The sequence below is a fragment of the Carettochelys insculpta genome, chromosome 5 (assembly GCF_033958435.1).
Source record: "Carettochelys insculpta isolate YL-2023 chromosome 5, ASM3395843v1, whole genome shotgun sequence".
NCBI lineage: Eukaryota > Metazoa > Chordata > Testudines > Carettochelyidae > Carettochelys > Carettochelys insculpta.
The window spans coordinates 82,693,919-82,708,650 of NC_134141.1; the positions used below are offsets into that span (position 1 = coordinate 82,693,919).

The 14,732-nt window shown below is 41.8% G+C and overlaps 1 protein-coding gene across 5 annotated transcripts in view; it reads left to right on the forward strand.

Annotated features, from left to right (window-relative positions):
- Nucleotides 1–449: 449 nt before the first annotated feature.
- OCLN (occludin) overlaps nucleotides 450–14,732 on the forward strand; it is a 30,156-nt gene continuing 15,873 nt past the window's right edge. Inside the window, exons 1-6 of one of the 5 annotated variants that reach the window (XM_074994226.1) lie at nucleotides 450–607; nucleotides 2,005–2,198; nucleotides 2,572–2,664; nucleotides 3,945–4,623; nucleotides 6,403–6,564; nucleotides 14,507–14,655. In XM_074994226.1, coding sequence (XP_074850327.1) covers nucleotides 2,615–2,664; nucleotides 3,945–4,623; nucleotides 6,403–6,564; nucleotides 14,507–14,655 — 1,040 coding nt within the window. In that variant the 5' untranslated portion in view covers nucleotides 450–607; nucleotides 2,005–2,198; nucleotides 2,572–2,614. The other 4 variants (XM_074994225.1, XM_074994228.1, XM_074994227.1 and 1 more) reach the window with 4 other exon arrangements.

Consider the following 14,732-nt stretch of genomic DNA (forward strand, 5'->3'; position numbering starts at 1 on the left):
TCCCTCGCGCTCCGTGCGGCGCCCCGCGTGTTCCTGTTCTACCGCACCTCGGGTACTTTGCCGACGCCCCCTGCTCTGGGGAAAGGCGCTGGCCAGCGAGTCCCGCACCCAGGAGAAGTGCGCCTGAGCGCCGAGTTGCTGCCCCGCAGGCGGGAGGGGCTGGGCCCCGCCCCCGCGCTGGTGCTGCACGCTTGGAGTCGAGCCATCCTTCCCCGAAACTAGCTCCCGGCCCCGCCTCGCGCGCGGGCTGCGGCACTGCAGGAACAACCTGTTCGCGGCCGAGTTTCAGGTGAAGGGGGTCACGCGCCGTTGCCACAGGGGCAGAGACCAGCCAATGGGCACGCGCGCTGGCTGGATTTCCCCTTCCCCCTCCCCCCCCCCGCATTTCAGGCGGAGCGGCGTGAGCTGCTGGGCGGGTTCCCCCCGGGGCAGGGAGGCTGATCCTTTCTTTCGCCAGCTGTAGGTGCGCAGGGAGGGTGCATGCACCGCGGCTGGGTGTGGCAGGGATTGGGGAGGCGGACAGAGCGAGCAGCAGCCTTTCGTTGCAGCGGCGTTAAAGAGCAGGGAAGCCGCGGATCCGGCGGGTGCGGGCGTTGGTGGTTGGAAGGTAAATAATCTCCTGGATGTTAGTGCTTGGCTGGCTGCACGCTGCGGAATGAGAGGTCGGAGCGCGGTGGGGGCAAGAGTAGAGTGCGTCTGTTTACTGGTGCATTTGCTTTGTGCAGGTGTTAAGGGTGAGGAGTCTCTTTCCTCCCCCAAACGCGTTTACGCGCAAATTTAAAGGATTTTGGTGTGTCGTTAAATTTTTTTTTCTTTCATATTTATGCTTCTGGTTTGTGACAGGCAATATCTAAATCAGACAAAAAGCTTCCGTTTGCAGTCTCTGGGGTACTAACGTGTGTTGCTCGTTATTCTAGCCAGATAATGCTTAGATCTTGTTTAAGTGCTTTGCTGTGTATTTAAACTCAGCTCTGTGCTAAGTGGGGCGTAGTGTCGGTGACACCATGGTGATTTTTCACTTGCATCTTTTGCAAGTTAGTCTGCTTCCAAGTTCTGGGCCGTACATGATAATAAAGGTTTAGTCTCAGCTACTGTTCACTTATGTGAATGATTCCTCAACAAAAGTGAGATAGGAGGGAGAAAAACAACATCTATTGCACAATTTTAATATTAACAGAGAGGAAGCTGTGCTAGTCTATACACTATCAAAACAAAAAGCAATCAAGTAGCACTTTAAAGACTAGCAAAATAGTTTATTAGGTGAGCTTTCGTGGGATAGACCCACTTCTTCAGACTGTAGCCAGACCAGAACAGACTCAATATTTAAGGCACAGAGAACCAAAAACAGTTAGCAAGGAGGACAAATCAGAAAAAGATAATCAAGGTGAGCAAATCAGAGAGTGGAGGGGCGGGGGGGATGGTCAAGAATTACACTGAGCCAAGTATGCTCTTTACAATTTTAATATGTAGTTTCCACAGAAGTTGTAAACGCCACATTCTTTCAGAGCAGTCAGTAAATACTTCATCATGGCTTATTTAAACAGGCTTTTTTTAACAAGTTGCTTCCTTTAAATCTATTTTCTTTCTCAGGCGTGACTATTCCATCAGGGGATTTGTTTCGTTATGAATGTTTTCTTCTTTGTAAAGAGATTTTTAGTATGCCTGGGAGGCCATGCATTAAATTATTTACTTCTGAAAGAAACTCTGTATTATTCAGGAATTAATGGGGGTACCCAGTTCAGGATTTGAAATCATTGTTTCAAACCAGAGTTTCAAGAGAATTTAGAAGAGAGATTTCTCTGCTCTCCAGGCCACAGATAATGTCTCTCAAACCAAGAATTTCCACTAAAAAAAAAAAAAAATCTTACTTGATATATTCAGTACTTGCTGTCACTGTGGGTGGAATGGAGATAAAATTGCCACTGGTCTGAATGCATGAATAACAAAAGGTTCTCAACTAGTACTGCCCATTCTCTCTTTTTTTTTTTTTTTCTTTTGCTGCAGTTTATGATGCCTAGTGATCAAAGTCTTCTCTCCCTCTACTTTGGAGGAACATATAGTTTATCCTCCAATGTTGAATTATCTTCTGGGTACACTCTATCAATCATAGAACTGGAAGGAACCTTGAGAGGTCATCAAATCCAGTTCCTTGCACTTATGGCAGGACCAAGCACCTTCTCGCATTATCTAAACCAAAGGTCATTTGAAATGAGTCAAAACTAATGCGCCTCTCCAAAAAAGAACATTTTAGATGATTGTGAATTCTTCCTTGTGTTCCTACTAGATAGAGCTAGCAAGCTGTTGAATACTCAAGATCTCTTTGGGAAAAATCATAGTTGTTAAGATCAACCACCATATTAAAAAACTGTCATCTGAAAAGAAGTTGCTGTGACTGGATGGCTCTAATTGTTGAAAACCTTCGAAAGAAAAGATTTGTGGACTTCCTTTTCTTATTATTAGAGACTGAATACTCATTTGCGCTACTAAAATAGTAAGGTGATCGTACTAATGTAATGCCATTAAGCTGTTTAGATTGTTTTGTAACTAATCCTGTCACTTTTTTTTTCCTAGTTACCAAAATTAAGCCTGCATTTAGAGGACCAGTACTTCAGCTATGACATCCAGACCTTTTGAAAGTCCTCCACCTTATCGACCAGATGAATTGTAAATATCCTCTTTTCTGCCTTGGTCACCATTTAATTTACTCCAGATAAGCTGTGTACATAGTTGGAATTCATATCTTTAACAGCTCATTTATACAACTGTTAACAGTAACTATGTCAACTGTCTTCAGGGTGCTGCTGTTAATCTGTATCTTGCTGCTTATTTAATGAAAAAAGAAATGCCTGCTTAACACATGGAGCACATGTAGGGTGTTCTGATAGCTTCTTTACCACTTTACAAGATGTTGGTAAAAAACTTCCTTTGGAACCCCCCACTCATGCATCTGATGAAGCAGGTCTTTGCTCATGAAAGCTTATGCTCCAAAATGTTGGTTAGACTATAAGGCGCCACAGGACTTCTTGTTGCTTTTGAAGATATAGACTAACTTGACTACCCCTCTGATGAGATGCTTTTTGTCTCTTAGGTCTATAAACTAATCAAACATACAGTTCAAACTGTTAATTAGGAGTTGCTGCACTCAGTTTTGTACCACCTGACTATCAATAGGGTTGAGGCTCCGAAGTGCCTAAATTCCTTTTGAAAATGAGATTTTTAGGCTTCCAGATTAGCTAGAGAAGCACTCAAGCTTACAATGTCTATCTAAATACTTATATAAATGTGAACCCTACTGGTTGGTATGATAAATACTACAAATTATCACTGCTAAACATTCTCTGATCATAAGAGAGAGGTAGCTGTGTTAGTCTGTACTCCAACAAAATAGCAGAAATGTAGCATTTAAAGACTAACAAAATGATTTATTTGGTGATGAGCTTTGGTGGGAGAGACATACTTCGTCAGATCAATCGCATTTTCAATACAGATGGCCATTTATAAGCACAGAGGACCAAAAAAAAATTGCAATGGGAACTGACAAATCAAGTACATAGGATTGAAGGAGGGGGCTTAGGGGTGGGGGATGTTACGTGTCCTGCCTGAGAGAACATTCTCTAAGTTTTTTTCAGAGCACACATTCCAGTAATCTCTAAAGGCCTGCGGTCAGGCTGAATTAATTTTCAGCCTTCTTCTAATACTATTTGTGGACAACTATCATAAACGGATCTGAGAGTTTCTTTTTGGAGGACTATCTTATTCAATTTAAATTTAGAGGGTTGTTTTTAAAAACTAGCTAATGCTGACTACTTTCTGAATGAGTCTATTCCTGACAATGTCTTTGTTTTCACTGCATGTGTGCCATGCACTACAGGTTTTTTGTACTAAGTTTTTTTCACAGCTACCTGAAAAGAGTATATGATGATGATTTCTTAATCTTATTGCAGCAGACCTTCTCACTATGCACGAAGCAATGTTACATATGCTGAAGATATGTATCCTCAGCCCATGTACTCTCAACCAGCATATTCCTACTATCCAGAAGATGAAGTACAACACTTCTACAGATGGACTTCCCCTCCTGGAATAATAAAGATCATGTCCATTCTCATTATAGTGATGTGTATAGGCATCTTTGCTTGTGTTGCTTCCACATTGGCTTGGGATCTACAATACTCTGGAAGTTCGTCTTCAGGATATGGTACAGGATATCCTTCATATGGTGGTTTTGGAGGCGGTTATGGCTACGGTTCTGGATATGGTGGAGCCTATGGTATTGCAGGAAATTACATTGACCCCCGAGCTGCTAAAAGCTTCATACTTGTAATGGCAGCTATTTGCTTCATTGCTGGACTGGCTGCTTTTATAGCAAGTGTAACTAACTCAAGCATGTGCAGAACAAGAAGATATTATCTGACTGTGATAATAGTAAGCGCTATCCTTGCTGCCTTGGTATTCATCGCATCCATAGTGTATGTTATGGCAGTGAACCCAACTGCGCAAGCTTCAGGAACAGTGTTCTATGCTCAACTTACTGGTCTGTGTGGTCAATATTATGCGAGTACAAATACAGGCATCCTTATGAATCAATACTTGTATCACTACTGTGTGGTAGAGCCTCAAGAGGTATGTATACACTAATGCCTGTGTGTGTGTGGTTTTTTTTGTTTTTTTTTCCCCCTTTCAGTAAATCATACATCTAATGCTTTCGTGTACAAAATCCATAGTTATCCAAACTAACCTTTTTTGGGTCATTAAACTCCTTCAAATTCTGGTTTAATCACTGCTCTTGCATACATGAAGAGCCTGAGGAACATTTTTCTTGCTAACAGGAATATAATAAACTATCATGAGCATGGATGCAGTTAAAATAAATACAGAGCTGTTTAGGAAACCAAAATGAAATTCTTTTTAGCTAGTGGTGATTTTGTTCAAGTTCCAACCCTTTTCTCATTGCCCAACCCCATCTATGCCCTGTCACAGTAAAAGTAATTAATTGCTTGGAGTGTATTAACATGAGTGTGTAAATTTTGTTTTTCTGTGTATTTAAACCTAGTATTCTGTATTAACTTCATATGCATTGATAGCACTGATGCAAGAAAAAAGTTACTATAATAAGCCATAACCACTTGTAGGTGTCTGATATGTCCTTTTGGTGATACTTTTAATAACTTCTTTAAAATAATTTTTAGCTACTGCAGTTACTAATATGTTGGGCTAATCGAACTTCATAAAATACCAAATTTAAAAAACTATAATGTTTATAAGTTGAGGTAAATATAACTGCTGCACTTGTGCACTGCAAGCCTCTCTGTAGAATGCTCCAGTTAATCGTATTATTGACTAATTCCCACACTTTTAAGAATAGATTTAACTTTATGTACACGAGATCTGAGATGGTGATGCTTAATGGTAAAATACAGTAGATTTCCGATCTCCTTTCTTAAATAGCCAACACAGTTGTCCATAGTCTCTTGCTGAGTGTGCTCAGGTTAAGGTGCTAGAATGTACTCAACAAAAACTGCACATGGGATCTGGGCGGGATCACAAAAGGTGGTGCTGCATTTAAAAGTGACCTGTGTTTGGGAAGAACTGGGGGGGTTCTCTTCTCATGCTGCATAAAGGCCTGAATATGTTTGGGAGCCTTTCTGTTTTCTCGTAAATTTTTCTCAGAAATTCAGGTTCTGTCTGAAGGAATCAGAGGTTCAGAGAACTCTAAAATCTTGTCTTCACTGGCAGGGAAGGTATTTTTTACTTGAGGTAAAATCCTAGTGAAGACATGGTTTGTCACTTTTATATACAATAAGTTCAGGCTTTGATTCAGCTTGCTTTGGGGAAATCTCATTTGACCCAATATCTTCTGTGAAAATTGCAAAATGCCATGCTTGACTAGGATTTTACCTCTGATTAGTGAATTTAGATTGAATGGGAAAATTTTTTTCACAATGGAGACAAGGCCTTAGGATGATGTTGTCTGAGCCATGTGAGTGTAAATTGACTTTCCAAGTCACTTTTAGGTTTTTGTTACTTTCTTCTTTTAAAAACCTGTTTTAAGTTAAATTCAGGTTTGGGATCAAGGAGGCCTTTGCTAAAGATCTACCATCATTGAGTCATCTTCAGTAAAGGTATTACAGCTCATAGTAAACATGCTTGAGACCTGAAAGATTCTCTCTGATTTTACTGGGAGAAATGGCTTAAGTTCCCACCATCCCGATGAGAAGGTGTTAGAATTTTAATTTGGATTAGTATGTGGACTGTTAGGTGGAGGGGAGGGCAACTGTTTATGGGGTTTTGATGTTTGTTTTGAATTTTTATTTTGAGGCGGCAGTGAATTTATTTTTGGCCCCTTGAATAGATAGGCTTGTATTCAAATAATATCTGCTACATATTTTTTTTCATTTTTAGGCTATTGCCATTGTGTTGGGATTCTTAGTTGTTGTGGCGTTTGCAATAATCATATACTTTGCTGTAAAGACCCGATATCAGATGAATAATTATGGTAAAATGAACATTCTCTGGAATAAAGAACAGGTTTGTGAAGAAGATCCCCCCAATGTGGAAGAATGGGTAAGTTTAATTTTTTTATGCTTAAATCCCCAAACCCTCAAATTTCTTCTCAATTTCAAGGTTTCTGTATCCCAAATTTGACTCACCTCCCTTACAAGCGATGACATTGTGTGTGTAAAATTCTCATTTAACAAACCTCAACCTGTTAAAAATTTGAAAAAAAAAAAAAAAATCCAGCAGCCTAAATACTAGGAGTAATTCTGCAATAACGAGTCAGTGTGCACATGAAAAGGTGTAGTCTCTCAGTTAATTTCTCTGGAAAGCTTGGAACTAGACTGTGAGATCTCTTATCCAGTTTTTAAAACATCCTTACTAGCTTTTTTACTTGAGCTGCTTTCCAAAAATTCCAGATTGACTTATTTTGGATTGCTGAACAGCTAACACACACAATTACAGAGGTACTGATTTCTTAATCCTTTGTAACAGTGTGCACAGTATTCATTGTGTACCTCTGTATGCATGTTATGACTCATTGGATAAAGGTCACGAGCCAGGACTGTACTAGGGACTGCTATAAAGGGTAATGTCAGGTACATGTTTCACTGAGTTTCTGGGTGTGTCTTTTCATTACTTACCTTGTTAAAGATGGCAGAGAAGTGGCTGTAAGGGAAAAACACCAGTGAAACGGAAAGTCCTGATGCTTGACTGGTGTAGTGGAGTTGCTTTTTTTTTTTTTCTTTTTTAAAGTGTCAGTATTAGGAGGAGGTAGTCTCTCCATTAGTTAAGTTTCCAGCTAGCTTCTGTTGTTGCAAAAGACTATTTTAGTCTCTTAGCATGTATGGCTTCGAGGATTGTTTTGGCCAAAATCAGTGCCAGGCCTATTCTGCAAGGATAATATATTTATAAAAAACTTATTGGAATTACATTTATGATTACTTTTTAGACACTTCTGCTTAAAGTGTAATAGCTTTCTACCCCTTCACATTTTCTGGGTAGTTGAGTCTCCCTCAATTCATGGCTTTTTCTGAATCAAATGAGTTAAACTTCTTATTTTGGAGCCCAATCCTACTCTCAGTCAGGGGCAGGGGATGTGAAATTTTGTAAGTGGGGAACAGCGTGATCAGCCCCCACAGTTTATGCCGTCTCCCTTGTGGCCTATGCTGGCTTGCCCAGCTGCCACTGTTGCCGATGGAGTGTGGTGACCAATAAGAATGGCACCCCACCCACTGCAGCTCCCTCTGAGCCAATCGGAATGTGTGAAGTTGTCGCTGGAAGGTCCTGAGTCAGGCTACTGGCGCAGCCAGCAAGTTCCTGTCTTGGTAAGATGGGGATGGTCAGTCTGATCCTCACAGTCTACTGGCAAGCAGGACCCCCTGCCTCCCAAGATGCCATTATGGAGTGAGTGCTGCCGCCCGAAGGGGTGGGGTGGAGGGGGTGAGTCCTGGGATCACCACATCCCTGCTCTACAGCAGAACCAAGTTCCACAGACAGTAGAGCGGCAAGGGAACACCTAGAAGGTGGAGGTGGTAATGCATGTGAGCCCCTGGCATCCCTGCCTGCCCCTTCCTGCTTCAAGTTACCCCCCATTAGCTCCTTGCCATCCTGGTGCTTTCGCTGAGTGTGCCTCCTCATTTGGGGCACCCCTGAAGTCCCTCAGCACTCCCTTTCCCCATGTCCCTGCCCCACACACCCTCTCCTGTGGTCCTCCTTCAAGTTGCTAATTGCAGGGATGAACAGAGGGGCCTGACATAAAAAGTTTGCTTGCCATCCTTGCCCTGAGTGGTGGTGATGCAAGTTCCTTTCCATTGACCCACTGAAGCTGAAGAACGTGTCTGTGTATTTATATGTGAACAGGTTGTCTTCTAATGGCAGTCTGGGTCTTAGACTTAAAGTGGTGTTTGGTTTCTCATTCGTGCCTGCCCGTTTATAATGTTGGGTCTCTTGTTGCTTAAGGAACAGATGTCTGGTTTTGAGTAGCAGGCCAAGGTTTTACTACTGCCTTCATATTTGCCACAATAATTAATGATTATTTGGAAAATGATTTTTTTTTGTTTATTCTTAAACTCTTCATCTCAAGATACTTCTGGTGTTTGGGCGCCTAGAGAACTAGAAGCGCAGGTGAAAGTTATATTAAATTTTACAGGTACTGTTGTATCGCCCCAGTGTGTGTGGGGTGCGGAGATGGAGCTGGGGGATTGGAGAGGTGTGATAACTGTAAAATGTAAGTGTGGGGTGGACTGTGGGGCAGCTCAGGGCGAGAATACAGGAGCCTGGATTGGGGAGGTGTGAGGAGGGTCTCTTGGACAAGGGTTGGAATGTGTGTTGAGAGTTGAAGGAGTCAGGTTTGGAGATGTGAAGAGAAGCGTAAGGCGGGGGTTGGAGTCAGTGTTCCATGTAAAAATAGAGGGAACATTGGTTTGGGGGTCTAAGGAGAGGCTCAGAGAGCAAGAGCCTGGGGAAGATAGTCGGGTTTGAGGAGGGACTTAAGGCTGGGAGTCGGGAGTGGTACAAGAGTCAGGGCTGGGTGTGTGAGGAAGGGCAGAGGGCTAAGGGGTGTGTGAGGGAGAGCATGAATTGGAGCTGGAGGCATGGAGCAATGTTTCCTCAAATCTTTTCCATTCGTGTGTGTGTGTGTGGTGTGGTTTTTTTTTTTTTTTCCCCTCCATCCAGGTACAGAATAAAAACGCTTATATATGCTGAGGCATGTAAGAATGTGCACCACCAGTAGTAAGAAAACTAGCTGTGGGCCCTCAGCTACTCATTTGGGTGGCATATGACTCTCTCCTGAGCTGCAATGCAAGCACGGAGTTCACAGGGAACACTAGCATGGAGGAGGCTTTGGGCCAAGGATTGGGGGTTGTGTGGAGGGGTGCAGGAGTCGGAGTTGGGGGTATGAGGAGGGCCTTGGAAGACAAGTACTGTGATTTCCTCTTAAAGTTTCACTGCCTGTCTTCCCATTGTGGGACTTCAAAGTGAAACACCCCTCTGTCTCAGCACATCTGAGGGATTCATCTGTGACTTCCCATACACAGCCTATTGTGTCCTGTTGTATTGAAATGAACAAAATCTTATATCTGGTCCTAGGACAGCACACTATTACGATATTCAGTGACTGCAAAGGAGGGGGGTGGGTGGGTGTGTGTGTGTTGTCTTTTTGGTTTTTTGTCTGCTTTATAAAGAAGATGTGAGAAGTCTTAATAAAATAACGAATATAGTCGAAATAAAGTAGAAATATAAAGGAAGTACAAATAAAGCTTTACTTTGTCATCCACTGGAAGACTTACCATGGGAATAGAGATCCAGAGTTAGGGCTGGTTGGGACTTAGCTGGTAAAATAAAGTGTTTTGTGGAAACAGCAGTTTCAGTGGACTTCTGAGAAAAGTCAGGCAAGATTCCTTCAATGGAAGGTTTCCAGGATCTGCAGTTCTGTGATAGCCTCGTTATGCTCTGCAGCAGGGAACACGTATGCCCTATGAGAGCATTGGATAAGACATCCGCATGAGTTTTCTTAAACTGGCCGTGGTTCCCTTTGCTGATAAATCTTGCTGAATGTCATAACCTTATTCTCTAATTTTCTGTTGCTCATGTGCATTTTGAGAGGAAAACTCATAGCTTGTGTATAAAGCATCGGTGTGATCCACCGCTAAGAGTTGTCACGATTGGTTTTGGTGGTTTTTTTCCCGATTCGGGGAGGCACGCGCCTTTCCCTCCCCCTCCCCCCCCCGCGCCCTGCCAGCCCGAATCGGGAAAAAAAACCGCCAAAACCAATCGTGACAACTCTAAGCTCATGTTATCCAGGAATTAGTGGCATTGCTCTTAGGCTGTAAGGCAGTGGTGGGCAACCTACAGTACACAGGCCCACTGGACTCCACCTGCAACCCATCTGCCCCCTTCTCCCTCATATGCCTCTCGTGCATTGGAGCCGTAAATTTCCTCTGCCTTCTCCCCATGAGTAGTTCAGGAGTACCACAAATTCACTGATTGGTGCTCTGTCCCTGCTCTTCCCTCTCCTGGCCACAGCTGGAATGCTGCAAATGCAAATCAGATTTGTGGCACTCCTAAAGTAATGGGAGGGAGTGAGGAGTAGGAAGTGTAGGTCTCCAGTACCCTAGAGGGGTGGGGCAGATTGGGGTTCCACTTATAGTCCTGCAGATCCAGTGGGCTGTGGCCCACAGAGGTGAAGAAGGGCCACTCATGCATCCCACTCCCTATTTTTATTTGCCCATTGCTGCTGTAAGGTCTGCCGTTTAGATGCTTTATGCTGATGTAATGCTCTGTACGCTGTTGCTTCTGTCAGTGAAACTTACATCAGTCAGAGATGTGGTTTTCATTTTTGTTCTTTGTATCACTTTAGCTTTACTGACAAAAGTGCTAGAGGAGATGTCTATAAAACTGAAGGTCAGTTGCTAAAAGATACATTATCCAAATGTATGTGTTTCCTTGTTATATGTCCTTCCTGATGTAAAATCTGCTAATTAAAGTTGCACTGGCATAATTTAAGGGGTATGACTCTTAAAACAGTTTAGTTACTTGGGTGTAACTTTATTTGGATGCTGTCACATTGATTTAAACATGGCTAGCATAAGCGTGAATATAAGTGTACAGAGGTAAGCAAAATTGCCAGGCTTAAATAGATATGAATGTTCCTACAGAGGTGTTCACTAGTTCAGCTACGTGTCATTAAATTGGCAAAAGTCTGTGCGAAGCTATACCTTTTAATCTTAAAAGATATGTGTTGCAAAAGAATTAAGGACTTTCATTTAAAGGAAATGCAGATATTTACTAGCGTGGGTGCTTTTTATGTTGTGTGAATTTTCTCTCTGCTCATATTTTGTTTTCCTCCTTTTCTGTAAGCAGTGTGGTATAATATGACAGTATCTTTTTCTAAGGCAAAACATGCAGGGTTTTTTGTGTGCTTGAATGTTTTCTTAGTTAACAGGGCAGATTTCCTCAAGCTAGGAAGGAAGAGGGGGATAAAGGTATTTTTCAGGCTCCTGCCATTGAGCCAATGTGTGAACTTTGCATATGGTTTATAAATAACATTTTCTAAAGTTCTATATTGCTGTAGTTGATACTTTTTCTCTGTCTGTGGTGTGTGGAGTATTGAGTAAGAGAACTGGGATCCTACCAACACAGCATTCTGAGAGGAGGTGTTTTTTTTCTCTTAACTTCTACAATGCTAAATCAATTAAGTTCTTGCACGTTTTTGTTTAACTTTTGGGAGCCATATCCAAGCTAGCAAAACTCATAGCCGCAATTGATGACTGATGAGAGGAACAGTGAAAGCTGCTATGAAGCCAGGGCTTGGGTATCTTTACCATTGTATCCCATCAGATGATTTGGTGGTTACAGCACGACCTTTGGCTATGCTACAATTTCCATCAGAGATGGTGAATTACTAGTGTAGATACACTTAGGTCTTTTATTCTTATTCTTGGGTTTTTTTGTTTTCTTCCTCCTAACCCTTACTATTGAGTGTTCGGTGTGATGTGTCCTCTTGCCCCGGCAGTGCTGGTGCTACCTCTGCTTCACCAGCAGGAACGCAGAAATAAACTGAATGTGTGTTCTGGTGTGATACACACTTTTTTTTTCTTTTATGGCTTAGCAGTTACAGAATGGCACTGACTAGGCCATCACTTCTGCTCTTAAAGTAACTACGTCTCCTGCAATTAGTGAGGACAAGAACATTAACATGGTAGTCCCATGTTTTGAATTTGCAAGAAAATTGATGTTGAAAAGGAAATGTAGGATACTGGCGTCTTATGCCAACTGCAAATCCTTCTTTATTCATGGAGATCACTAGTTATTTAAAAAAAAAAAAAGCAGGGAGAATCAATTAAATGATATTTTGGAGTTTAAAAAATATCCCTGATGCCACATAGAATAAAGTATAGAAGAATATTGAGGTGTTTTCGAGAACAACAAGAAGTGTCATCTTGTAGACTAACATATTTTGAAGCATAAGCTTTCGTGGGCAAAGACTCGCTTCGTCAGATGCATCTGATGAAGCGAGTCTTTGCCCACGAAAGCTTATGGTCCAAAAATATGTTAGTTTATAAGGTGCCACAGGACTTCTTGCTGTTCTCAAAGATACAGACTAACACAGATACCTCTCTGATAAATGAGGTGTTTGAGATTAAAGTCTTTAAACACTTGGGCTGTGTCTACACTAGCCCCAAACTTCAAAATGGCCATGCACATGGCCATTTCGAAGTTTACTAATGAAGCGCTGAAATACATATTCAGCTCCTCATTAGCATGCGGGCAGCTGTGGTCCTTCAAAATTGACGCAGCTCGCTGCCGTGCGGCTCATCCGGACAGGGCTCCTTTTCGAAAGGATCCTGCCTACTTCGAAGTCCCCTTATTCTCATCTGCTCATAGGAATAAGGGGACTTCGAAGTAGGCAGGATCCTTTTGAAAAGGAGCCCTGTCTGAATGACCCGTGTCAGTTTCGAAGTGTGGCGGCTGCCCGCATGCTAATGAGGCGCTGAATATATATTTCAGCGCTTCATTAGTAAACTTCAAAATGGCCATTTGCATGGCCATTTTGAAGTTTGGGGCTAGTGTAGACATAGCCTTGTGGATGTAAAACACTCAGAACTGGAAAAACTAGTTGAGCCACCCTTTTGTTTAAAGAAACCCTGAAGGGATTTCTTGCCTGCATATTTTCTCAACATTAAAATCTATACCTCTAGAGATTAGAATGCAGTTTGAGAATACAGCCCTCTTCTGTCTGAATTGTGAAGGATGGGGAGTTTTGCAAATAATCAACAATGTCATGTAAATGATACTCAGTTATAAATTTAAGACTCTATAATTAATGCTGGAAGACATTATGGAGAGGTACATTACAAACATACCTGTTATGTTTAGCATCACTGAATGCAACCTAGTTCCTTGGGGCCCAGTTTGGAAAGGTTTCCTTAAGTATGTATTGCACTTCAAGTATGTGAATAGTTCCTTTGACTTCAGCAGGTCCACTAATTTTTTAAATAATTTGAACTTTGGACTATAAATAAAGGTGATCACCTAGTTGCTCTATAAAAGTCAGATTGTTTTATTTGAAGTTTATATTTTATTTTTATTTTTTAACAAGATGCCATTAAGACTGACCTGAGAATTGAAAGGGGCAGGCTTTTGAAGTGCGAACATCAGAGTAAAAGGATTAGATCAATGTAGTTGGCCAAAAAGCAATCTTCTCCTTTCTGCCCCTCCCCATCCCCTTTCTATACTGCTTCTACTTCAGATTCCAAAACTGCTTCACCTCATTCAAACTGACCCTCAAATGAAAGTAATAATGGCCAATGGGAAGACAAGTGTAGCCAACCCTCCATCTCTGTTTTGACATTGATCTGAAGCAGCTGCTGAGGCTAACCAGCATGTCATAGTACTATTTTATGGCATTGCAAGTGTAAGATGCTTTTTTCATGGATTTGTAAGCTGTCTTATTTCAGATATACGCAGGGCACAAATCTCATGTAACATTGGACAGTGGAATTAAATACTTTCAAAAATAACAAACATGGGACTCTCGCATGCTTTGGGCCTAGAGGCCCCTGTGTCAAGTAGGGTGAAACTGCTGTGGCACTGAACCCCTTTGTTGGGGAAGGAGGGAGGTCATATGTATTTCTCAGTGATATCTAGGATATGAGAGGTCGTCTGACTACAATCCCTTATGTGCACATGAGCTCAGCCCTCAGAAGCATTCAGTCACTTTACTTAAATGTGAGTCTCAACAACTTCTTTGGTTAGGGCTACACTAGTTTTTAAAATAGAGTTCATGACTTCACCTTAGTGATGTCAGTATCCTCTTTTTTTTATGAATAACTTGTGTAATTCTAGTTCTGAAAATAATTACTTGGGGGCGGGGGGGAGAAACAAGCAAAACTGCAAGTGAACTGCTGGAGATGGTTTTCCTTTTCAAGCAAATGCTTTCAGCCACAAAACTGACATGTTGTGTATCTTAATTACCTTTTTTAAAAATGGGAATTTATTTTCCTAGGTGAAAAATGTAAATGCTGAACCTGTAGAAGTACCACCTGTAGAAGTGGTGGACTGCTCAGACCACGCTGGCAGTTCAGTGGCTTACTACGCTTCTGAGAAAGTTAAAGAAAATCAAATTTATACAGACACAACCTACAGAACTATGCCGTAAGTCAACTGTTCCTGCTTCTTTAATGGCCACAGAACATAGATGGGTAATAGAAATGCATTTAGATTCTTGCCTA